We start from the raw sequence: 25,840 nt of genomic DNA, 5'->3' as shown, positions 1-25,840 counted from the left end.
GGAAATACAAATCAAAACCACACTGAGATACCACCTCACGCCAGTCAGAGTGGCTAAAATGAGCAAATCAGAGAACTCTAGATGCTGGCGAGGATGTGGAGAAACGGGCACCCTCCTACACTGTAACTGTAATTTTACAGAATACTGTAAAACACATGCACAGAAGTTATAAAAGACTAAATCAATGAAGGGATATGCCATGCCAATAGATAGGCAGGCTCACTATTGTAAAGAGCTCAGTTTTCTCCATACTGACCTGTAAGAGAACATGAGTGCCCTCCAGAGCAAGCTCAGACCCAGCCAGATATCTTGAGGATATTGACAGGTTGATTCTAATGTTCACATAGACATGCACTGGGCCAGGAGCAGTCAAGAACAACTGAAGAAGATGAGCAAAGCATTCAGTGCTCCCAAAAGTACAGTCGTTAAAAAGAACGAATTTTGATGCAAGGGTTGACAAATGTATCGTTAGAACAGAACAGAGAGTCAGAGTCCAGAATCGAACTTATCGATGGATGGATGCTTGACTCATTGTGAAGGTGGTCCTGTGAAGTGGAGGGGAAAGAGGATTTTTTAAACAAGTGGTGTCAGGTCAGTCAAATATCCAAATTGGGGGTGGGGTGGGGGAATGAAGCTTAATACCCTCCTTTTACAATGTAATTTGTTTCACTGAGATATCATTGACATATATCGTTATATTAGTTTCAGGTATATATGATGATGTGATGCATGTATAAATTGTGAAATGATTACCACCATGGTCTAATTAATATCATCACCACACATTGCTACAAGATTTTTTTCTTGTGAAAAGAAATTTTAAGATCTATTCTCCTAACAACTTTCAAATATATAATACTGCATTATGGACTATAGTTTTCATGCTTGACATTAGATCCCCCAGAACTTATTTATCTTATAACCAGAGGTTTGTACCTTTTGACACCCTTTACTCATTTTTAAAAAAATGAACTCTTAAGTGTACTGTGGTGGGGAGGGGGAAATGACACCAGATACAATTATTCTAGCAAAAAAATTGCATCGGTATTTTTTTAAATTTATGTATTTATTTTTGAGAGAGAGAGCATGTGCACATGAGCAGGGGTGAGGGGCAAAGGGAGAGAGAGAAAGAGAGAGAATCCCAAGAAGGCTCCACACTGTCAGCACAAAGCCTGATGCAGGGCTCCGTCCCACAAACTGTGAGATCATGACCTGAACCGAGATCAAGAGTTGGACATTTGGGGCACCTGGGTGGCTCAGTCGGTTAGGCGTCCACCTTAAGCTCAGGTCATGATCTCACGATTCGTGGGTTCAAGCCCCGCACTGGGCTCTGTGCTGACAACTCAGAGCCTGGCTCTTGCTTCAGATTCTGCGTCTCCCTCTCTCTCTGCCCCTCCCCCACTCACACTCTGTTTCTCTCTCAAAAATACATAAAACATTAAAAAAAAAAAAGAGTTGGGGCGCCTGGGTGGCTTAGTCGGTTAAGCGTCCGACTTTCGCTTAGGTCATGATCTCATGGTTCATGGGTTCGAGCCCCGCATCAGGCTCTGTGCTGACTGCCAGCTCAGAGCCTGGAGCCTATTTCAGAGTCTGTGTCTCCCTCTCTCTCTGACCCTCCCCTGCTCACACTGTCTCTCTCTCTCTCTCTCCTAGAAATAAATAAAAAATAAAATAAAAAAAAAAAAGAGTTGGACGTTTAACTGGCAGCCACCCAGGTGCCCCTTCACTCATTTTACCTGCCCTCTACCCCCTGCCTCTGGCAACCACCAATCTGTTCTCTGTATCTATGAGGTTTTGCTTTTTTAGTTGTTGTTGTTTTTTAAGATTCCACGTAGAAATGAGATCAGAGTATTTGTCTTTCTCTGCCTGCTATCTCAATGCCCTCCAGGTCCATCCATGTTGTGAATGGAAGAAGTTCCCTTTTCATGGCTGAATACTATCCCATTGAATGTATATACCACATATTCTTTATCCATTCATCCATTGATGGACACTTCATGGGCAGTAAAGTGAACATGGGGGTGTAGATATCTTCTTGAGTTAGTGTTCGTGTTTCCTTCAGACAAATACCCAAAGTAGAATTGCTGAACCATAAGGTAGTTGGATGTTTAAATTCTCTGAGGACACTGCAGAGTGTTTTACATGATGGCCGCACCAATTTACATACCCACCAACAATGCCTGAGAGGTCCCTTTTCTCCACATCTTCGCCAACCTTGTTATTTCTTAGTCTTGACTCAAGCCATTCTAACAGCTGAACAGGTATGGAGTGATACCTTATTGTGTTTTTGACTTGCATTTCCCTAATGATGAGTGATGTTGAGCATTATTTCCTGAACCTGTTGGCCATCTGGATGTCTTCTTGGGAAACATGTTGTTTCAGGTCCTCTGCCCATTTTTTAGTTGGATTATTTATTTTTGCTGTTGAGTTGTTTTGCAGTCCTTATATATTTTGGATATTAACCCCTTCTAAGATAGATACTTTATAAATATTGTCTCCTATTTTGTAGGTTGCCTTTTTCATTTTGTTGACAGTCTCTTTTGCTGTGCAGAAGCTTTTTTACCTTGATTAGTCTCACATGTTTATTTTTGCTTTTGGCATCAAATCCAAGAAGGAATCATCACCAAGACAGGTGTCAGGGATCTCACTGCCTATGTTTTCTTCTAGGAATTTTATGGTTTCAGGCCTTATGTTCAAATCTTTCACGATTTTAGTTGATTTTTGTGTATACTCTAAGATAGTAGTCTAGTTTCATCCTTTTTCACGTGGCCATCCAGTTTTCCCAATGGCATTTACTGAAGAAACTGTCTCTCCTTACTGCAGAGTCTTGGCTTCTCTGTTGTAAATTAAAGGACCATATATGTGTCAGTTTATTTCTGGGCTTTTTTTTTGTTCCATTCATCTATGTGTTTTTTTTTTATGCCAATACCATACTGTTTTGATTACTATAGTTTGTAATATAGTTTGGAATCAGGGAACGTGATGCCTCCAGCTTGTTCCTCCTCAAGATTGTGTTGGCTCTTTGGTATCTTTTTTGGTTCCCATACAAATTTTAGAATTGCTTTTGTCTCAGGGCACCTGGGTGGCTTGGTTGGGTAAGCATCTGACTCTTGATTTTGGCTCAGGTCATGATCCCAGACTTGTGGGATCGAGCCCCATGTCGAGCTTGGGATTCTCTCTCTCTTTCTCTCTCTGCCTCTCTCCCCCACTCATGCTCTCTCTCCTTCTAAAAATAAGTCTTTAAAAACTAGAATTTTTTTCTATTTCTGTGAAAAATGCCATTGGAATTTTGATAGGAATTGCATTGAAACTGTAGATAGCTTTGGGGAGCATGGACATTTTAACAATATTAACCCTTCTGATCCATAAACACAGAGTATCTTTCCATTTATTTATATCATCTTCAATTTCTTTCATCTATGTCTTATAATTTTCAATGTACATGTCTTTCATCTCCTCGGTTAAATTTATCCCTAGGTGTTTCCTTTTTTTTAATTTAATTGTTAATGGGGTAGTTTTCTTAATTCCTCTTTCTGATAGTTTATTGCTAGTGTACAGAAATGCAGCTCATTTGGGGATATTGATTTTGTATCCTGCAAGTTTACTCAATTTGTTCATTAATTCTAACATTTTTCTGGTGGAGCCTTAAGAGCTTTCTATATATAATATCACATCATCTGCAAATAGTGACCGTTTTACTTCTTCCTTCCAATCTGGATGCCTTTTATTTCTTCTTCTTGCCTAACTGCTCTGCTAAGACTTGTAAATCTGTGTTCACTAAAAGTGGTGAGAGCGGCCATCCTTGTCTTGTTCCTGATCTTAGGGGAAAAGCTCTCAGTTTTTCACTGGTGAGGATGATGTTAGCTGTGGGCTTGTCATATATGTGTTTTATTATTTTGAGGTTCATTCCTGCGATGACCTCTGTGTTGAGAGTTTTTATCATAAGTGGGTCAGTGGAATTCTGTCAAATCCTTTTTCTGTCTCTACTTAAGTGCATCTATTTTATATGCAAACATCATATTTGTGGATGTCTTAGATCTTAAATAGGTTTCAGATCTAGATATGAAAGGCGAAATAATAAAACCTATGGAATATAATAGAGATATATTCTATATATATTTCCATATTTCTCAGCGTAAGAGGAGATTTCTTTAAAAAGGATGAAAAGCACTAACTGCAATGGGAAAGATAAATAGCATTAAACATTACCATTAAAAACTGGTTCATTAAAGGCCCTGTTAATCTATTGGGGAAAATATTCTTAAAACATACATAACAAAGAACTTATATCTGAAATATATGAATTCTGACAAACTGATAATAATAAATAATTAAACAGCCTAGGGCACCTGGGTGTCTCAGTCAGTTAGGCGTCCGACTTCAGCTCTGGTCATGATTTTGTGGTCTGTGAGTTTGAGCCCCGTGTTGGGCTCTGTGCTGACAGCTCGGAGCCTGGAGCCTGCTTTGGATTCTGTGTCTCCCTCTCTCTGCCACTCCCCTACTCACATTCTGTCTGCCTCAAAAATAAACAAACATTAAAAAAAGTTTTAAAAATAATTAAACAGCCTGGTAGAACAATGCACAAGAGATTTTATCAGGCTCTTTTTAAAAAAAATTTTTTTATAGTTTTTATTTATTTTTGAAACAGAGAGAGACAGAGCATGAGCGGGGGAGGGGCAGAGAGAGAGGGAGACACAGACTCCGAAACAGGCTCCAGGCTCTGAGCTGCCTGCACAGGACCCAATGCAGGGCTTGAACCCACGAACTGCGAGATCATGACCTGAGCCGAAGTCGGACGCTTAACCGACTAAGCCACCTAGGCGCCCCTATTAGGCTCTTAAAAAACCTAAATTGATCAGTAAATGTAGGAAAAGGCGCTCAACTTAGTTGACAGTAGGGAAATGAATTAAAACCACAGTGAGATATCACCTAATAAGAATGGTTAAAATTTTTTAATACTGAAAATGCCAAATCTTGGTAACGATGGGGATCTCATTCTGACTCTCTGCTGATAGGAATATAAATTGGGACAAGTTCTTTGGAAGCCTGTCTGGTAGTGTCTGTGAAAGCCAGACATGTGCCTATGGGATCGCTACTCTCTTAGACGTGCCTCTGCCACACTCAGGCACATGGACAAGATTGTGCGGGAGGGCTCCTGACAACATTTCTTCCAGTAACTCCTAAACAGGGAGAAACTTAAGTCCATCAGCTGGAGGGTGGATAAAGGAATGTGATCTGTTCATACAGCCGGGAAAAGAACTACGGCTATTTCTCCACACCGTGGATGAATCTCACACATTGAACAGTGGAAGATGCCAGGCAGAGAAGAATACATACTGACGGTTCTAGTTAATTTCAGGTTTGGAAATGAGCAAAGCTAATCTGTGGCATTAAGTCAGGAGAGTGGGAAGAAGAGAGGGTGTTGTGGTTGTAGGCAGCGAGAAGGGGCTTCTGCCGTGCTGATACTGATGTATGTCTGAACCGGGGAGGTGGCTACACGGGCGAGGCCCCTTTGCAATGATTCGCTTGTTGTATCCTATGACTTACGCATTTGTATGGATGCATATCACATTTCAAAACAAAGAGCTTAAAAAAACTGTATGAAATATATATTCAGAGGAGTGGGCCCATTTTACCCCATCCCCATTTTCTACAGATAGTCATTTTGATTCATTTCTGGTTGATCATTCTAGCGATCTAGTGTATTTCTATAATATACATGCTCATTACGTCCACCACTTCCTTCCATGAATTATTATGCTTAACTTCCCCGTGTCTTCCTCCTCTCTTTTAACCTTTAGCTTCTCTCCCTGACCCATATTTGGACAACTAGGGAGACTTCCTGAGTAACCCTGATCAGAGCCCAAATCAGTGTTAACAGAACATCTCCGTGGCATTGCCATGCCCCCTTTGCCACACAGAAGGGCACCACAATGGGACTCAGGTGGGAACAGAGAATGGCTGAGCACAGAGGACGGCTCCTACTTGGTGTCGGTGCCTCTTCATTTCAAGGGGCTGTTAGTGCCCCGCAATCTGAGCCAGATGACAAATGCAGAGGTCTGTCAGCCCTTTAGTTTAGGGGAAAGCTCTAATAGGGAACAGAACTGTTCCACAGAGAGAGAAACCAACATAAGTTCTACAGTAAGTGACCTCATCCTTCGTTTCAAAACATGAAAGCACAGCTAAAGATGACCAGACTTTCTTTTCTTTTTCTTTTTTAAAATGTTTACTTATTTTTTGAGAGCAAGAGAGCATGAGCGGGGAACGGGCAGAGATAGAGGGAGACAGAATTCAAAGCAGGTTCCAGCCTCTGAGCTGTCAGCACAGAGCCCAGCACGGGGCTTGAACTCACAAACCACAAAAGCATGACCTGAGCTGAAATCGAGAGTAGAATGCTTAACTGACAGAGGCACCCAGGTGCCCCCCCTCCTTTTTTTAAACTTATACCATGAAAAAGCCAGACCAAGATGCACAACAAAATTAGAGAACTGAGTCTAGAGGAAACAGAGATCATTTAGAGACTGAAGAAGAACTTCTTTAAAAAAAGTTCCCAGAATGTTTGAGAGCATACATCCATAAACCCAGCAGGTTTACTGGCAGGTTAGTAGGAAGAGTCAAGAACAACAAAGAGTTTATATGAAGCTAAAGATATGATGGGTAAAGTAGACAAGTCAGAAGATGAAATAAAAAGTCAAAGGCATTCATTCAGAAAGATTAAAACAGGAGAATAAAGACAGAGAGGCTCAATCCAAGAAGTACAATATCTATCTAATATGGCTTCCAGAAAGAAAGAACGACAGCAAAATAAAATAAGAGGGAAGGGTATAAAGAAAAACACAAAGACATGTTTGCAGATCTTCAGATCATAAAGACCCATGTAATATGCCAGATAGTGTGAACGTGAAATACTTGCATGGAGGTACTTATGCACGTGCACGCCTTGCATACAACAGGCAAAGAGAGGATCTCAAAGTTTGGCTCTGGGACACGTGCCAGAACAATCTACTCAAAACCTGCAGAGCAAAAAAATACTTTAAGATACAGACTTTCTTGCTTATTACAAGGGAAAAGACAGTGGTTCAATTCCGATGCTTTTCCAGACCAGCCTAATGCCACCACGCCCTGGGCCACCATGCCCTCCTTCCCTTCTCTACTCTTCTCCTTGAACAACTGCCTTGGGATCTCCCGGTGGGGTCTGCAAGGAGTGAGGCTGGGTCAGGGTTCCGAGGGCCGGGCTCCTCGCTCAGCTGGCCTCCAGGTGGTGTCTTAGCAGAGGCCTGCCTTGCCACACACAGCTCTGTACACACATCTTTATCTTGTCCAGGGAGGGGCAAGTGGCTGGCCCCATTCTCTGGTTTTCCTCTGTCGTAGGTGCATCTCAGCATCATGCTCCCCCCTACCCCCCCCATGGGAATGCTGTCCTCCAGTCTTCCCTGAAGACACCTGAAGAGCAACCTCACCCTGTGATCAGACTCCACTCACCCAGGGGGAGCCAGCTGTTCCATAGGCTGGCTACCCGCAGGCCTTCTCACCTCCCTGCTCGACACGTTCTAGGTCATTCCTCAGCCCTCCCCTTGCACCCTGGGTGTCTCCATTTCCCCCGACTTGCTTCTTTGGGCCACACAATGGCACTGGGTTGGCGAAGCACACTGAGTCTCTTCACAGTTACCCGTGAATTTGGTGGTTCTTTCAAAACCACTTGAGTGGGGGTGGGGGTGGGCTGGCTGAGGGCTGTGGGGGCAAGGGTCTTTGGGCATCTTATGTCGGGGATGTGGCCTGCTGCAGCCCCCTCCCTGCTCCTGCTCCCCACCCTCTGCTTTTGGGGGCACCTGGTATGGTTCTGGCCCCTTCCGCCACAGACACCAGGAAGAGAGGAGGCCTTGGGTAGGAATGTGGCTCAGAATCTCCTCGGCCAGAGTGCAGGTTCACCAGCTGAGAGCTCTGAGGGCCTCGCCTGCATCTGGTCTACTCCCTCAGCCCTCTCCACCAGTCCTGGCTGCGTGACAGCAGGGCAGTGTGGCATGCTGGCTCTAGTCGCCCAGCTCTGCCTCTGAGCAGCCTCAGGGTCTACCCTCCCCGCTCCCTGCATGTGCTGTGGAAATGGGTCGAGCTGGGGTCCCACAGGACCCAGGGAAGACCTTCCCGAGGGAGTGGGCTCAGGGGGCCAGGGTTCCAGCAGCTGCGGGAGGAGGGGTGGATGGGATGTGTTGCCCAGGGGCCAAAAGGTCACTCAGCCAAGTGGGAAGGTGGGAAGTGGCGTGCAGGAGAGTAGCAGGCAGAAAGCTGCTGGGGGACTGGGAGTCCTAGAAGTTGAGACCTGGGACACTGACCCCAGCTGCAGTGTGGACACTGACGGGCAGGGCTGCTGCCTGGGGCCACGCATCTCCTGGGCAGTTGGCTTGTTTGCTCAGGGGACGGTGGTGAGGGGAGGCAGGCACTGGGGCCAGAACCCCGGATTCCTGCAGGGCGGTGGGCCTGGGAGCTAGAGCCGCCCTTTGTCTCCTCTCAGGCTACGCTCCTGTCACCGGGATGTGCCACCCCGTGCGCAGCTGTACTCTGAACCACGAGGATGGCTTCTCCTCGGCATTCGTGGTGGCCCATGAGACCGGCCACGTGTAAGTGGCTTTGCTGTCCTCGCTGCGTGGGGAAGATTGGGGCTCCCTAGGTCTCCTCTGAGCTCTGAGCACTTGAGATGTAATGTCTCCTCTGTATGAAAAGCACTTGGGATGTGATGTCCTGACCCCAGCGCTGCACAGGGCAGGCCCGAGGTCCACATACTACTGGGAACAAATCCAAGAGCCAAGCGGATGCTGGAGGCTTCAAGGCATTATGCCATTCAAGCCCCTGGGCGGGGGGAGGCGCTCCTTACCCCATTTTACACAGGAATAACAGGGGCTCTGAGGGAGCCTCGCCCAGAATTAGAGAGCTGGGGGCAGGGAAGCCACAACCCCACCCGGCTGTGCAGGCCCCAGGCGCCTGAATTTGGGGGCCGGGCAAGCTTGACTGTGACCCTCGTAGGGCCCACTGGGTTGAATGGGTGGAGACTCCGGGCTGCTGATGCCTCCGCCTCCACTGCGGCCTCACGAAACAGCGCCTCCTGGAGGGCAGGGTCCTGAGTGTTCCCCAAGTGTCACTGGCTTTAAGAAGCGAGAGAAAACCCAGCTCGGGACCGACCAGAGAAAGCCAGGAGGGTGGGGGGCGGTGGGAGACGTTGGGGCGGCCCCCCAGCTGCCAGGTCAGTGCGGCCAAGGTGAGGGTCCAGTGAGGCTGCATCGGTCCCCCGCACAGGCTGGGCATGGAGCACGACGGGCAGGGCAACCGCTGTGGCGACGAGGTGCGTCTGGGCAGCATCATGGCGCCGCTGGTGCAGGCAGCCTTCCACCGCTTCCACTGGTCCCGCTGCAGCCAGCAGGAGCTGAGCCGCTACCTGCAGTGAGTACCACCCGGGGCCTGCAGCGACCCCGCAGCCCTGGTCCAGCTCTAGGAAGGCGCATGCGCACCCCCTCCCCCATGCCCCATGTGCCTGGGCCCAGCCCCAGGCCTCAGCCCTCCAGCCTGAGACACAGGAGACAGAGAGCGAGAGCAGTGCGGGTCAGAGTGTGTGTGTGTGTGTGTGTGTGTGTGTGTGTGTGTGTGTGTGTGTGTTGTGTGTTGGGGGGGATCCCATTGCTAGGGGGCCCCTGCCTAGAATGGAAAGTGGGCACAGCAGCTGCACCTTTAATGGGATGCTTGAGTAGCTTACATTAGGGAAAGAGGTGCAGCAGGGAAACCGAGGCAGCACAGCCGAGAGCTGGGGTGTGCAGACAGGCCCACCACCATGGCTGCGGCTGCCCATGGGCTGGATGCTCCCCACTGAAGGCCCCCTGTGGCACCTCCGTGTCTCCTCACAGCTCCTATGACTGCCTGCGGGATGACCCCTTTGCCCACGACTGGCCGGCGCTGCCCCAGCTCCCGGGGCTGCATTACTCCATGAACGAGCAGTGCCGCTTCGACTTCGGCCTGGGCTACATGATGTGCACCGCGGTGAGTGTCAGGGCCCCCCTGGGGGGCTGGGGAGGGGGCACCTCACCCTGACCTGCTAGCTTCTGAGGTGACAGCTGGTGTTGGGGTGCTCTGGAGGGCAGGCCGGAGCAGGCTTCCAGAATGGCAGCATCTCCCTGTACACCCACTGCCCCTCACCCTCTCAGCACCCACTGCCCACCTGGCAACTCTGGACATGGTCCTGGTGACCAGGGCATCAGAAGGGATGGGGGGCGGGCACTGGTGAGGCCTCTGCGTTGCCTGCAGGAGGGCTTCCCCAAGAAAGAAGTGAGGTATAAAGGCTAAGTGGGAGGAGAGAATATTCTGGAAGGCAGGAATCACATAGGCAAAGGCCTAGAAATGAGGGAACATAGCGTACAGAGGACCCGGCAGTTGTTCCTAGGGTCTAGTGCCAGGACCGGGCCAGCAACAGGAACCCCAGCCATCAGGATTGACAGTCTGCTGATCAGGGCCCACCCTGCCCCAGGCAGTATGGTGAGAGCTTTAGTGTCTTAGCATCTGACCTTATGCTCCTCTCAAATGCATGAAGGAAGTAAGCTAAGTATTCCCATTTTACAGATGAGGAAACCGAGGACTTCAATAACAGGCCTAAGGCCACACAGTGAGCAAGTGGTGGACTTGGTGGTCTAAGCTCTTGCATGACTGCCTAAAGACCTTGGTGGGGCTCGATTCTCACGGCAATGGGAAGTTCTAGAAATGTTTAAATAGGGGGATGGCATGGCCAGATCTGAATCCCTCAGGGACATCCTGGAGGAGAAGGTATGGGGACAGCAGAGCAGAAAGGCCAGAGAAGAAATCACTGTGAGGTCCAGGGAACAAAGGCCAAAGTTAAAGCAAGAGAAGGGCAGAGGGGAGGGCTTCAGGAGGGCTTTAGGGGGTGGAAGCCTCAGCAGGGGGGCAGTAGGTGCCCATAGGGCCCTGCAGTGACAGCTGCTCCCAGTCACCAGCCACTGGAACCTGGGCTACAGGGATGCCCACCAGCCTTTCTGCCCCATACACTGACTCCCAGCTGTCCGTCCAGACTCCATGGCAGGTTCAGGGGCCACGGGGACAGGAAGCAGCCACTGCATGCTGGAGGTTGTCATGGCCTCAGGATCGTATAGAGCTCTGGGCACCACACATGGGCCACCATGGGCACCAAGCCATGCCTGACTCCGCCCTATCCAAGAGGACCCTAGGGGACCCTGGGGAGCCTAGGGCCCCGCAGTGGGAGGCAGCCTGGTGAGCTGCCCCTGCTCTCTTCCAGTTCCGGACCTTCGACCCCTGCAAGCAGCTGTGGTGCAGCCACCCTGACAACCCCTACTTTTGCAAGACCAAGAAGGGCCCCCCCCTCGACGGGACCATGTGTGCACCTGGCAAGGTGAGTGGGAGCAGAAGGCCGGCAGTGTGACACGCCCTCATCTCCAGGGACAGGCCCCGCAGCACAGGTGGAGTGGGCGGGGGGGCCTTCTCAGGGCACCCCTGCCTCCTGCCTACTATTTCTTCTGTTGGTGCAAACAGTGTCTCGGAGCTCCTCACTGTGCTTCACGCACCCCCAACTCTGAGGAGCAGTGTCGGGGTTCTGGAGCCTTTTGTCCCCCCACAGACACTGTCACCTCACTTTCAGGCCAGCATTGGGAACCAGAGGCCGCGGGGTCCTTAGCCCCAGCATCAGGCTTACACCATCCCTGGGGCCTCCGTGTTTGCCCCCTGGTGGTCACATTTGTCCCTTGAGGCGGCTCCAGGGTCCCATGGCTGGCCGCCCCTGCACCTGCCAGCCACCCCAGACCCACTTCTCACCTTCTAGCAATTTGACAAAAGGTGTGCTTTTCTTACTTTGTCCTTTCTGCCAAAACTCCGGGCTTGATTCTCATAGGCTCTGATGAGACCACATGCTCACTCTTCAGCCAATCACTTGCTGGGGGCTGGCTTATGCAGTGGAGCCTAAGGGTGGGTGACAGACCACGGAAGACAGACCTCCAGGGCTCAGCCCTCAGAAGTCCAGCTAACCTGGCGGTGGCAGATGGGGAGCAGGGAGTGCACGCCGGCGCTTGTGCCCCAATATCAGGCCTAGAAAGGCCCCCAAATCATCTGGGCCTGTGGTCCCTCCATGCAGGTCTTAAATTCTGGCTAATTTTAGTTCCTGGTGGAACTTCTTCAAGATACAGATTGCCAGCCCACCCCTAAAGATTTTGGTTTGGGGTAAGGATCAGGAATTGCTTTGGTTTTTGTTTTGTTTTGCTTTGTTGTATTTTTTAATTATTTTTTTAATTTTTAACTTTAACAAGATTAATACTTTAATTTTGTAATATTTGCCCTTTGAACCACTGTATACAATTACGTGGCCTTTTAGTACATTCACAGCGTTGTGCACCCGTCACCATTATGTACTTCTAGAACTTCTTCATCACCCCAAAAGGAGACCACCTAAAGCAGTGACTCCCCCATTAAGCTGTCTCCAGGCCTGGCAACCACTAATCTGCCTCTGTCTCTAAGGATTTTTCCCTTTCTCGAATTCCACACAAATAGAATCATACAATATGTGCCTTTTGTGTCTGGCTTCTCTTGTCGAATGTTTTTAAGGTTCATTTGTATTGTAGCATGTGTCCATGTTCTATTCCCTTTTATGACTGAATACTCTCCCACCATATGCCTAGAGCACAATTTGTTTATCCTTCATCCACTGACGGCCATTTGGATTTTCCCACCTTTCAGTAGTTGTGAATAGTGCTGCTACGAACATCTGTGCACAAAGTTTGGCTTGAAGACCTGGGAATTGGTGTGGGGTTTTTTTTGTCTAGTGTTTTGTTTTGTGAATCAAATTTTATTTTATTTATTTATTTTCAGGAATAGAATGTAGTGATTCATCTCTTACATAGAACACCCAGTGCTCATCCCAGCCAGTGACATCCTTAATGCCCCTCCCCCCTTTAGCCCTTCCTCCCACCCAACACCCCGCCAGCAGCCCTCAGTTTGTTCTCTGTATGTAGGAACCACTGATCTGGCCACCGCGCTTCCTTCATGTTAGGTGGTGGGACCCTTTGTTGTTTGGGCCAGTAAATAAAATTTCATTCTGTGAAATACAGAGCCGTACTGAAGGCATCAGGGCGGGGCTGGGCGGGGGTCAGGCCGCCCTGGTTCACAAGAGCACAGGGCAAAAACCGATCCACATCAGGGATTCTTGATGGATGTTGGGGGGGGGTGCAGGGGCACAGGGGCACAGGGGCACAGGGAGAGGCGGGCGCACCTCCTGGGGCCTGTCACACTCCTCTACCTGTGTGCGTTTGTATGTTCCAGTCTTTCTCATTATTGCATGTAATTTTTTATTTGGAAGGCAGCCCTCCTTACCTTCCCCTTTCCTGCAAGAGGGGAGTGAGGAGGGCGCAGGCAGAAGTGTGGACTCATTTGGAGAGGGAGCAGGACATCTCAGGCATCCGGGGGCGTGGCTATGAAGACTTCAGCTATCCCTGTCCCTCTGACCACCACACCCCCACCACCCCACCCCTCCCCACCCCCACAGGGGGCGGCAGAGCTCAGTCTCGGGACACAGTGTGACCTCCTGGGATCCTCGTTGTCCACATTCTCCAGCAGCTCATCCCACGCACGTTGTCCCCTCTTGACCTCCACAGCCACATTATGCCCCTGGTGACTCGGTGTCGTGTTTCTACAATTTCCCAGAGACAGACCCATCTGTATCTACATTCCATATCCAGAGATGACCTGGAGAGAGCAAACAAATGAAACAACATCTTCCACCCTTTGGGTTCAGGGTCAGAACCTGTGGGGACCGGGTAGGCAGGGGATGTCAGCAGCACCCTTGGGGTTCAGGGCCGCGTGATGGCAAGAGGATCAAGGAGGGGAGGAGTGAGGGCCAGTGGTATGCAGCTCCCCCAAGGAATCAAGAGGTAGGTGTGGCTGAGAGAGGAGCTTGGTCACCTGAGATCCATGTTCATTCATTCATACATTCATTCATTCATTCACATTCACTGCATGTGTCTTGCCCCTTGGCCTCCTTCAGACCTCACTGTCTGTGAGGGTCAGCCATGAGCATGGAGAGGCAGTGAGGACAGGGCTAGGGAGTGGCCTGTTGGGGAACCCAGAGAGGCTTCCCAGTCAGTGACCGCCGCTGAAGCCCAAAAAGCAAGAGGAGCAATCCAGGTGGAAGATCCTAGAGGGCGGGTGCCTGGTCAGGAAGCCCAGGGAGGGCAGATGAGACAGGGAGGACTTAGGTTTCAAAATACAGCCTATTTATATCAAATGTGACGTGAGTAAGGCCAACAGATCAGAGGTGATTGCCAGTGAGGCAATAGTTTGTTTCTCACGGATCCTGAAGGAAGGGTCCCAGGGGACCATGATTGGAAATATGGCCATGCTTGAAAGTGGGTCAGGCCAGGAGGCAAAGCATGGGGGCAGCTGTGGCTTCTGTAGAAAGGAACAGGCAAGGCAGGGTAAGCTGGCTTGGGATTGGTCAGTGTGAATAATTTCCATGGGAAGGAGGATCATCATCCGGTACCATCCCGTACCTGCCCCTGGGTGATCCGATTAGAGGAAGCTGACCTTGAATGTGAGAGTCTGATAGAGGAAGTGTTTGGGTCATCAGCTCTGGACTGATTGGTTTGCATTTAAAAATCCCACTCCTAGGTGAGTTGTTCACTATCCTTAGAAACTGGCTAATCCTGGAAGGGGCAGTCCCTTTAGGGTCAACAGGGCTCCCAACGTCAAAGCATCAGAATCCAGAAAACAAAAAACTTGGTGACTGCCCACGGCTCCCCAGGAGGCTAGGGTGATGGCATCTCCCTGTCCTGCCCTGTTCAGCGTGCTGAAGATGTCGCTCCGATCTGCTACCAGACAAGATGCCTGAGAGCAGAGTCAAGCCAAGCACAGAGGGTCCTCACAGGTGCCTCTGCCCTGCCAGCCAGGCTAGTGGGCTCCATGCCCTCCCTGATTGAGCCGGGGTCGGAGCAGAGGGGGGGTCAAAGATGGCTCCCGCCTCAGCATGTCTGTTGGCAGGAACGAGTTGGCAGGAAAGACACACAGCATCTTGGGAAGCAACACCCACCCTCCATTTTCATGAATTCAATTTCAGAGACACGGGCCTGGTGTCCGGGCCCCGCGATGCCCCTGTGTCATGCCTTGTGTTTCCCTTGCATAGTTGAGGATGGGCAGGCAGGCATAGTGACAGGGGCATCCTGGGATCTGGACCCCAGAGTTCAAGCCCTGGGTCTCCTTCCTCACCATGTGACCGTGAGCCAGCCTTTGTCCCTCAGGCGAGTCACCAAAGTGTCCAACTCAGTTATCCTCACAGCTCAGGCTCCTGGCACATGGTGCCCACTCGGGACATGCCTGCGAGTGGAAGAAGGCTGAGGACCTCAGTGGTTCAGAAATGCTAAACTTCCACGTCCCTGAAACAGGTCATCTGCCTTTCGGGCTTTCAGAGCAACCCAGCAGAATTCCCGGCCCTGCCTGGATGCACCAGCATTCTCCACGGTATTACCCCAGGACGCACCCCCCTCGAGCTTGTCACCGGCCCAGGATTCACTCAGGACAAGCAGCTTTGTGCTTTTCAATGTTTCAGCCTCTCCATTGTATGAAGTATTTGAAGGCATTTAAGCTTATGTTCATAAAGCATTTTAATGACCTTAAACCTGTTTTCTAAAATAACAGCACCAAGGCATCGGAGTATGAAATTGCTCGTTTGGGGTGATGCTAAGTGCTCATAGTCATCCAGGAGGAAATGAACAACATATTGGAAAGATAGCTCCTGAGTGGTGGAACTAAGGGTGATTTTCCTCTCTTCCTGCGTGTGTCGTGCTCTCTACAAGCATGTGTACTGCCTCTGTGCGTTCGGACTTGAGTGTGTGCAGGAGGTGGTCCATTGCACGCTGGATGTTCTTAGTTGTCCTGATCCCAGCTCCTTATTTCTGGGCCTGGCACCGATTTGTCCCACAGGGACAAGGGGACCACTGTCGGGCCTCCTCCATCCTCCTGGCCCTTGGTGCCCTCCACCAGCAGTGATTGGAAGTTGGGCCCCAGTCATAACCTTCAGAGATGCCAGGGACACTCACTCCTCTGTGTCTGAGTCAGCTCCGGGTGCTGTAATAAAAATGCCACTGACTGGGGGATTCAACAGCAGACATTTGTGTCTCTCCGTTTTGGAGGCTGGAAGTCTGAGATCAAGGTGCCAGACTGGTCAGGCCCTGGCGAGGGCTGCAGAATGCCATCTGCCCTTGCTGCGCCCTCGTGTTTCAGAGACAGAAATTGTCTTTCTCGTGTCTTCATATAATGGCACCAGTCTCATAAGGGGCTTCACCCTCATGACCACAGGGTCATGTGATGGGTCTGATGCCGTCACACTGGTGCTTAGGTGTGGACATAAGAATTTGGGGAGGATGCGAACATTCATTCCACAGCATCCCCTTACCTGGGCCCTCTTCCCTGCCTGCTGGCCCCACCTTGCACCCCCAGCTGGGGGCCACCAGCCAGCATTTCTAGGGGTTCTCTCCTTCCCTTCCATGGCTGAGTGAGGGGCACTTTGGGGTGAGAGATGAGGTAACCGTGGCCTGGAAGGTCATGACCAACAGCACTGGTGGCCTTCAGCCACATCTGCCTGACCCCAGGCTTGCCATCTGTGCACCAGCTTTATGATGGTGGAGCCTTTGACCGCTTGCCCAGAGCCCAGGAAGGAGAATCTAGAGAGGGGCAGCTGCTGTCACACCTCACAAGGGCTCACACTGGTAGGAAGGCAGCTCTGGGAGTCAGTAGGTTGGGAAGGGTGAGAGGCCTGTGCAAGGAAGGGAGGGAGGGAGGGAGGAAGGAGGGAGGGAGGTGGGAGGGAGGGAGGAAGGGAAGGAGGGAGATAGGAGGGAGAGAGGGAAGAAGGAAGGAGGGAGAGGGAGGAAGGGAAGGAAGGAGAGAAGGGGAGGAAGGAAGAAGGGAGGGGGAGGGGGAAAGGAGGGAGAGAGTAAGGAGGGAGGGAGGAAGGAGGGAGGGAGGAAGGAGGGAGGGAGGGAGAGAGGAAAGAGGGAGGGGGGAAGAAGGACTGAGGCAGGCTCCCAAACAGAGATGTGCACTGGGGTAGGGGAAGCAGGGAGGGGTTTGTCTGAGACAGGAGACCCAGGAGGGAAATGTGGCAGTGACGTGGGAGCAGAGGTGGCAGCATGGCGCCCCTGGAATGGACTCTAAGACAGAGATCCGAGTGCAGGCATCTCCCTGGGGAACGCTTGCAAGATCACCATCTGTGGGGAGAGTGAGGCATCAAACAGCAATATGGCCACGGTATGGGTCTCAGCAGACCCCACCCAAAGCTCGGGCTGGCCTCTCAGACCTGTGCCCAACCTTGACCCATGGTTGGCTATGGCTGTCCCCAGGAAAGAGGCGTGAATGGCTGGGCTAGGCAGCGCTCTTTGGCTGAGGGCATTTCCTGGAGAGGGATTCAACTGTGAGCATGAGCAGCCAACACGCTTGGTGGCTGGGGGAGCGAGAGCCTCAATCCTGAAGCGGGGTGTCTCTTTGGCACCTGCTGCCCGGATGTGGGGGAAGGAAGGGGAGTGTTGGGCTTCCTGAACAGCAGCATTGGCAAAGGCAGGGAGGAAAGAGGCAAGTATGGCCTCTCCAGAGAGCAGTCAGCGTCCGGGCCTGGCATGGTGGGGGGAGATGACGCAGGAGGAGCGAGTAGGAGCGGGTCATGCAGGGGTGCTGATGCCAGGTTAAAGAGCCAGCCTGAATCCTGCTGCAGCAGGGGCCCGTGGAAGGGTTTGAGAGAAGAGCAGGGGTGAGTCCACATCTTAGGATGTGCCTGCCCTGGCGCCTCACAGTTCCGTTGGACCCCTTAGGATGCTGCTCGTGTGTTTTCATAAAGTTTGCAGAAGTAATTTATTTTAATTCTAATCAGTTAAGATCACTTCTCTTTTCACATCCCCTTCCCCTCCAATACACTTCTCGCTCTGGCATTAGAGCTGCAGTGGGGGCTCTGTGGCTTCGGCTAAGGAGAAATTGCGTTTGGGGTCTATTTCCTGGCTTATGTATATGGTCTCAGTTTCTTTTGTGGCCAGTTAAGTTACTGACCGTAGCTGTCCAGGGGCAGGAATAACATCTAGAGACACTCTGGCCACTGCCACACCAGTTCATTCAGGGTCACTGCGGAATCTTCGTGGTATGCAGCTCACTGTCCCCGGATCATTGCGGAAAAGATGCCTTGGCTATACCTGAGGTCAGGACAGCTTCCGTTTTGGCAGTAGTTTATGTTTGCTTCTGGAGTTTATCTTGCACACGGGCGCCTTTAAACACAGATCCAACTTGGGTATTTCTTTAAAAAGGCTAAGTGTAACCAGATGGTCTGCTTGTTAAAAAGCTATCCATGCCTCACAGCATATGGATTTCAAAATATAAGGGGTGCTAAAATAAATTTTCAGAGACCAGGAGAGAAAGCTGAGTGCAAATGGGATGCAGAAAGTTTATTCAAAACGTTGATGAAGCTTGAATACACCACTTGAACTGTGACTTTGAAAGTTGTTTTGAAACTCTTTGATAAGAAAATAAGGGAGAAATTACAGACTTCTGATTTGGACAGATGCATGAAAGTACCATCTTTTGTCATTTTCAAATTTATGTAGTAAAGAAAATTCAGATAAAAATTAATAGAAGAGGAGGAAAAAGAGTAAAGAAATCAGGAGAAGTAACACCGACTTCCAAAATTTAATAGTAGGGGTGCCTGGGTGGCTCAGTTGGTTAAGCATCCGAATTCGGCTCGGGTCATATCTCAGGGCTCATAGGTTTGAACCCCTCGGCAGACTCTGTGCTGCAGAGCCTGGAGCCCTATGTCTCCCTCTCTCTCTGCTCCTCTCCTGCTCACACTCTGTCTCTTTCTCTCAAAAATAAATAAATGTTAAATTAAAAAAAAAAACAAAAATTAATTGTAACAAGAAAAAGTTTCAGATCAAACCCAAAGCAGCCATTTATTAGGAGGAAGAGATAAATATCAAAGGGAAAGGACAGGCTCTTGAAATATCTGACAATCCAGTTAATGAAGAGGGCATGAATCTGATGAGCACATTGGAAAAGAATTTAAACTTCTTTCTGACTTGACATGAAATGTTGACAATATCAAAGGCAACATGCAGCTCAGAGTATTGTCCCTGCAGTAAGTAAGAACGTCAATAGCAACGGTTACTGAGTGTTGCCAATCCAGAGAGCATTTAAAATCAGGCTCTGACAGAGAAAACTTGAAATGCCCTGAAATCCACATCAGAAAACAAAGTGGATAGTAGTTTCTCCAGATGTGATCATCTCCGTGTTCCCATGACACCACCAATAGCTTATCTAAATGATCAATAACTTAAAATTAAAGGGGAGCTGGGTAGCTCAGTCAGTTATGTGTCAGGACCCTTGATTTCTGCTCAGATCACGATCTCACAGTCCATGAGATCGAGACCCACCTGACAGTGCGGAGCCTGTTTGACATTCTCTATGCCCTTTCTCTCTGCCCACCCCCCACCTCAAAATAAATAAATAAACTTAAAAAAAATAAAGAAAATATTTCCCTCAACATGCTCAAACCAGGGTTAGCAAGCCGTCAAACACAGACCCAGGCCTCCAGCTGCCTGGTTTCCTCCCCTCCCCCACCAACAGCTTCGTTAAGATGTGATTCGTATTTAAAATCGCCAAGTCGGTAGTTTTCGGTATATTCACAGAATCCTATAACTACCACCACAATCCAATTTTAGAAGATTGATGTCACTCCCCAAAGAAGCCCCGTACTGCTTAGCAGTCTCTCTGGTTCATCCTCTCCCCTCAACCCCCCTCTCCCCTCAAGCCATCACGAATCTACTTTCTGTCTCTGTAGATTTGCCTCTCCTGGACATTTCGTATAAACGGACTCATATATATGCGTCCTTTGGGTCTGGCTTTCCTTAATTAGTATAAAGTTTCTGAGATTCACCCATGCTGTAGCACGTGTCTGTGTCTTAGCGTGTACCCCTACTTCATTCCATGTAGTGGCTAATAATCCATTGTGGAAATAACACTGTGTTGTATTTATCCATTTATCAGTTTAGGGGCATCTGAATTGTTTCTACTTTTCAGCTCTTAGGAGAAATGCTGCTATGAACATTCCTGTACGAGTTATGGGTGGGTGTGTCGCTCTTCTTGGATACATACCTGGGAGTGCCATTGTTGAATCTTAGGGTGGCTCTGTGTCTCACGGTTTGCAAAACTGCCAGACTGGTTCCCAAAACAGCTGCACTTTTTCACAATCAAGCTAGCATTGTTGTGAGGGTTCTGATTTATCCACCTCCTCACAGTAACTTGTTACATTCTGTGTTTGTCTTGTAACCATTCCCGTGGGTGTGAAGTGTTATTTTGTTGTGGTTTTTGGTTTTATTTGTTTGTTTTGAGAGAGAGGGAGCGAGCGAGCTTGTGCATACTGGCATGAGTGGGGGAGGGGCAGAGGGAGAGACAAAGAATATCAAGCAAGCTCCACACTCAGCACAGAGCCCGACACGGGGGGCTCCAACCCACGAACTGTGAGATCATGACCAGAGCCAAAATCAGAGTCAGACGCTTAACCGACTGAGCCACCCAGGCACCCCTTCACTGCGGTTTTGAATACATTTCCCTAGTGATGTTGAGCATCTTTTCACCATGTGCTTGGAGGCAATTCATATATATATATGGGGGGGATAGATGCTTATTCATATCCTTTGCTTATTTTCTAATTGCTTATTTTCTAATTCATCTTTCTATTATTGAGTTATAAGAGTTCTTTATATATTCTGGATACAAGTCCCTTATCGGGGTTATCAGATGTATCCTTTGCAAGCATTCTCCCATTTTGTGGGTTGTCTTTTCAATTTCATGACAGTATCATCTGATGCACAAAAGGTTTCAGTATTGATGAGGCCCAGTGCGTCTGTGTTTCTTCTTTTGTTGCCTGTACTTCTGGTGTTGTATCTAAGAAATCATTGCCCTTAGGTCAAGAAGATGTATTTCTGTGTTGTATTCTGAGCATAGCCCTCACATTCATGATCCGTTTGCAGTTGATTTTTTATGTGTGAGGTGTGAGGTAGGGATCCAACTTCATTCTTCTCTGCGTATGGACATCCAGTCATCTCAGCACCATTATTGAGGAGACCATTCTCTCCATTGAATCATCTTGTCATCCTTGTTGAAAACCAGCCGACCACATGTAAGGGCTCATTCCTGAACTCTGCATTCTGTTCCATCAATAGATTTGTCTTTCCTTATAGCAGGGTCACATGGTCTTGATTACTATAGTTCTGTAGTTTTGAAGTATGGAAGCATGACTCTTCCTCTTTTGTTCTTTTCCTTTTTTTTCTAAAGATTTTTTTTTAATTTTATTTATTTCTAGGAGAGAGAGAGACAGCGTGAGCAGGGGAGGGTCAGAGAGAGAGGGAGTCACAGACTGACACAGGCTCCAGGCTCTGAGTTGGCAGCCAGCACAGAGTCCGAAGCGGGGCTCGAACCCACGAACTGCGAGATCATGACCTAAGCGAAAGTCGGACGCTTAACCGACTAAGCCACCCAGGCGCCCCGTCTAAAGATTTTTTTTTTTTTGAGAGAAAAGAGTACAAGTGAGGAAGGGATCTGAAGCAGGCTCCACGCTGACAGCAGCGAGCCCGATGTGGGTCTCAAACTCATGAGCTGTGAGATCATCACCTGAGCTGAGGTCTGATGCTCAACCGACTGAGCCACCCAGGTGCCCCTGCTTTGTTCTTTTTCAAGATTGTTTAGGCTATTCCTGTCCTTTGAGCTGTCAGCATGGCTAGAACCAAAAAGATAACAAGTGTTGGCAAGGATGTGTCCATATCAATTTTAGGGGCAGTTTCTCAATTTCTGCAAAACTCCAGCAGGGACTTTGATAGAATTACATTGAATCTAGAGTGTTGACATATTGACAGCCTGATCCATAAACATGGGATGTTTTTCTTTTTATTTGGATCGTTAAGTTATTTCAGCAGTGTTTTGTCATTTTCCGTGTGCACATTTTGCACTTCTTTTACCTAACTCATTACTAAGGTTTTTTTTCCTTCTTTTTGATGCTATTGTAGATAGCTTCTCAGTTTCACATCCAGTTTATTCATAGGATAAACTTCACGGAAATAACAGATGATTTTTCTATATTGATCTTGTGCCCTGCAATCTCACTGAATGTCTTTATTGGATCTGATAGTTTTTTCAGCAGATTCTTTGGGAGTTTCTCTATATAAGATCATGTCAACTGCAAGTAGAGAGAGTTTCACTTCTTCCGTTCAGGTCCAGATGCCTTTTGTTTCTTTTTCTTGGCTGCTTGTCCTGGCTAGAACTTCCAGGGCAATGTTGATTAGAAGTCTTTTTCCTGATCATGGGGAGAAAGCGCTCATCCCTTCATGATTAAACATGATGTTAGCTGTGTGTATCTCCATGATGTCCTTTATCAGATTGAGGAAATTCTCTTCTGTTCCTTGTCTGGGGTGTGTGTGTGTGTGTGTTTTCAGGAAAGGTGTTGGATGTTGCCAGATTTCTTTTTTTGAGTCTTGCAGCAATCATACAGTTTGTTCTTTATTCTGTTAATATGGCTTATTACACTGATTGATTTTCAGATGTAAACCCTGTGCTCCTGGGATAAACATCACTTGGTCACAGTGCTGAATCTTTTAATAGGCTGTTAGATTTGGCTTGCTAGGATTTTGTTGAGGATTTTCCCATCTGTTTTCATAAGAGATAATGGTCTTTGTCTGATTTTGGTATCAGGGTAATGCTAGCCTCCTAGAACGAATGGCAGAATTCCTTCTCTCTTCTATATTTTGGAAGAGTTTTTGAAGGATTGGTATTAATTTTTCTTTAGATGTTAGGTAGAATTCACCAGAGAAGCCATCTAGGATTGGGCTATAATTTGTGGGAAGTTTTAAATCACTAATTTAACCCTCTTTGCTTGTTATAAGTCTATTCTGATTTTCTCTATCTCATTAAATAGGTTTTGGTAGTCTGTGTTTCTTCCGGAAACTTTTGGAATTTGAATTATTCTTTGGTATCATTTGCTTTCAGCCTGAATAACTTCCTTTAGTATTTTCTTATGAGATACTCTACTAGCAATGAATTCTCTCTGTTTCTGTGGGAATATTTTTTTCACCTTTATTGTTGAGAGTTAATTTTATTGTTTATCCTTAGTTAATACCACTGCCTCTGGCCTTTATTATTTTCTTTTCAATATTTTTTAAATTGTTTAAAGTTTATTTATTTATGAGAGAGATACTAGGGGAGGGGCAGAGAGAGGGGGAGACACAGAATCTGAAGGAGGCTCCAGGCTCTGAGCTGTCGGCACAGAGCCCGACGCTGGGCTCGAACTCACAAACCACAAGATGAGGTCGGCCTGAGATGAAGTCGGACTCTTAACCAACTGAGCCACCCAGGTGCCTCTAGGAGACATTCTTGAATAAACATTTCTCTGTCTGCTGTATCGACTTTAGAACAATCTCCAGATACTTTGAGCAGCTGTTTTCTAAAAAGGATTTTCACTAGTTACATGGTTATCCTACTGAGGAGAGTCCCCCGCTCCTCACAGGTCCCCTGTAGATGTTTCCGGTCACTGCCTGTTTTTTTAAACAGTTTTACCGGCACACAGCGCGTCCATCACCTGTCTGTTGCCTGAAGCTGTGTTCCTGCCCCGGTGGCAGAGCTGAGTAGTTGCAGCTGAGATCACGCAGCCAAAACAGCTACTGGCCCTCGCAGAAAACGTTTCCCAGGCATGGCTGTGTTTTCTTTCTGTTCTCAATATGGAAAACAGTGCTGCAAAATGACACCCGGAAACCAGATGGCGGCCAGGGCGCCCGGGGTACTGGGGCTCCTATTCAGATGCCTGCGGCACAGGTGTCCCGTCAAGAGGGGGTGACGAGTGTGCCGTCAGAATTTCAGGAAAAGGAGGCGCCTGGATGTCTCGTTGTTTAAGTGTCCGACTCTTGGTTTCTGCTCAGTTCATGATCTCACGGTTTCCTGAGTTCGAGCCCCGCATGGAGTTCTGTGCTGGCAACGCAGAGCCTGCTTGGGATTCTCTCTCTCTCCCTTCTCTTTGCCCCTCCCCCACTCACTCAGTCTCTGTTTCTCTCTCTCAAAAAAAAAAAAAAAAACTAAAAAGAATTGCAGGAAAATCTATGAAAAGTTGTGACAGTCAGTGAATCTGAAAAAAACTCATTGTTCTCTGCTTCTGGCTGTTTGTGGTATTGGACCCTTTCTAAATTTTTAACTTTTTGTGATGGCTTTTCTTTTCCTAAGTCAACATTCCATTTTCTATCTGATTTCGTATTTTAAATTTTGTATTTAAATTTTGTATTTTCGTATTTTAAATTTTTTCCCTGAAATGGCCTTGAATTACATAAGCACCTTTCCCATGACAGGCCAGGGAGCGATGTGACCAGATTCAAGTTGTGGATTTGTGTTGCCCGAGCTCACTGTGTTCCTGAATTTTTAGCATGTTGGCTTGTCACCTAACCTTCATTTCCATTATATGCCCTTGAAGTTGCCTTTTGCACATAAACAAGTAGTTCCTGTGTATCTCTGGAGTCACAGGCTTGACCAGCCAGCTGCGTCTTTATGACTGTGCCTGCTGTGGCCTTCACCTGGGGACACGGTGTGCGGTGGGCCCCGGTGGCCGAAGGGCAGCACAGCAGGCTGCACAAGACGTCGAGGATGGCGGGAGAGCAAGGTGGTGGTCAGGGGGAGCAGGGCGTCTTTCCCCTCGCTGCGCCTCCTGACGGGGCTCTGAATTTCTAGGGCATGTAGGGTCGGCTCTCCCAGAACCTCTAGGGCCATGCCCATCTCAAAGGAACCGCAGGTGGAGAGGCATGGGGCGTCCGAGTGGCCCTGGACTGGTGGGTCATAGGAGGGACCTTCTTTCTTTCAGCACTGCTTTAAAGGACACTGCATCTGGCTGACGCCTGACATCCTCAAACGGGATGGCAACTGGGGTGCCTGGAGTCCGTTTGGCTCCTGCTCACGCACCTGCGGCACAGGTGTGAAGTTCAGGACCCGGCAGTGTGACAATCCACAGTGAGTTGGCCGCGCTGTTTCCAGCCTTTCCGTGTGGTAGCTGAGGTCACTGAGGCCCCTCGCCGGCTGGCCCGTCCTGCGGGGCTCCTGTGGCCGCTCCCCGCATGTGCAGAGGGCGTCCTCCTCACCGTTCCTGGGACAAAGCGGAGACTCAGGAGAGGGGAGGGTCATGCCTCAGGCCACACGGCCTGCAGGGGCGGAGCCAGCCCTGGAGGCTTGGAAACCTGGCCTCAGGCATCTCTGGCCTGCCTGGCTAGCACCCTCTTCCAGACCAGCTTCCTCTGGCCTTCTTGGTCAAGGGTGTGGATGGAGTAAAGTATGATAGAGACGGGAAACGGGGATAAGGTCCCCTCTCTGGCTCCAGGTCCGCGGCCGGCCCTGCTCGCTGGACCGAGTCCCCGTGTGTCCTATGCTTTCCGCAGTTGGTGACTGCAAAACCGCAGGCTCTCCACTTGGTCTCCCTCCCCCTCCTCCCCTGAATTCTCCAGCTCACTTTCTAATTCGGAGTTAGTGTCAATTTCCACTGGAGTCGGTAGGCCTCTTTCCTCCTGTTTCCCAGACATTTGCTGGGAACTGGCTTCCCACACCTGCACCCTCTCCTGGTGACGCCCTTTGGTGCCCTTCTCTGTGGCCCCAACAGTGGCCCTGATGTGAATCTCACAGTTGCTCCTTCTTTTCACCTCGCCATCTTGCCTCTTGCCTCTTTCCCCACATATTTCTTGTATCATTCTTTCCACGGACTTTCCTCCAGAACATGGCATGCAGAGGGCCCTCTGCTAGG

The 25,840-nt window shown here is 48.9% G+C and overlaps 1 protein-coding gene across 1 annotated transcript in view; it reads left to right on the top strand.

The window, feature by feature from the left end:
* ADAMTS2 (ADAM metallopeptidase with thrombospondin type 1 motif 2) overlaps nt 1-25,840 on the top strand; it is a 235,876-nt gene that overhangs the window by 185,317 nt on the left and 24,719 nt on the right. Inside the window, exons 7-11 of the mRNA XM_039252863.1 lie at nt 8,510-8,615; nt 9,289-9,432; nt 9,891-10,023; nt 11,288-11,401; nt 24,914-25,059. Coding sequence (XP_039108794.1) covers nt 8,510-8,615; nt 9,289-9,432; nt 9,891-10,023; nt 11,288-11,401; nt 24,914-25,059 — 643 coding nt within the window. The remainder of the gene's footprint in view (nt 1-8,509; nt 8,616-9,288; nt 9,433-9,890; nt 10,024-11,287; nt 11,402-24,913; nt 25,060-25,840) is intronic.

The sequence above is a fragment of the Hyaena hyaena genome, unplaced genomic scaffold, assembly GCF_003009895.1.
Source record: "Hyaena hyaena isolate Hyena2069 unplaced genomic scaffold, ASM300989v1 scaffold_428, whole genome shotgun sequence".
Classification (NCBI taxonomy): Eukaryota; Metazoa; Chordata; class Mammalia; order Carnivora; family Hyaenidae; genus Hyaena; species Hyaena hyaena.
Note: the sequence above shows the minus strand (reverse complement) of the source record. Positions and strands in the feature narration are given on the sequence as shown.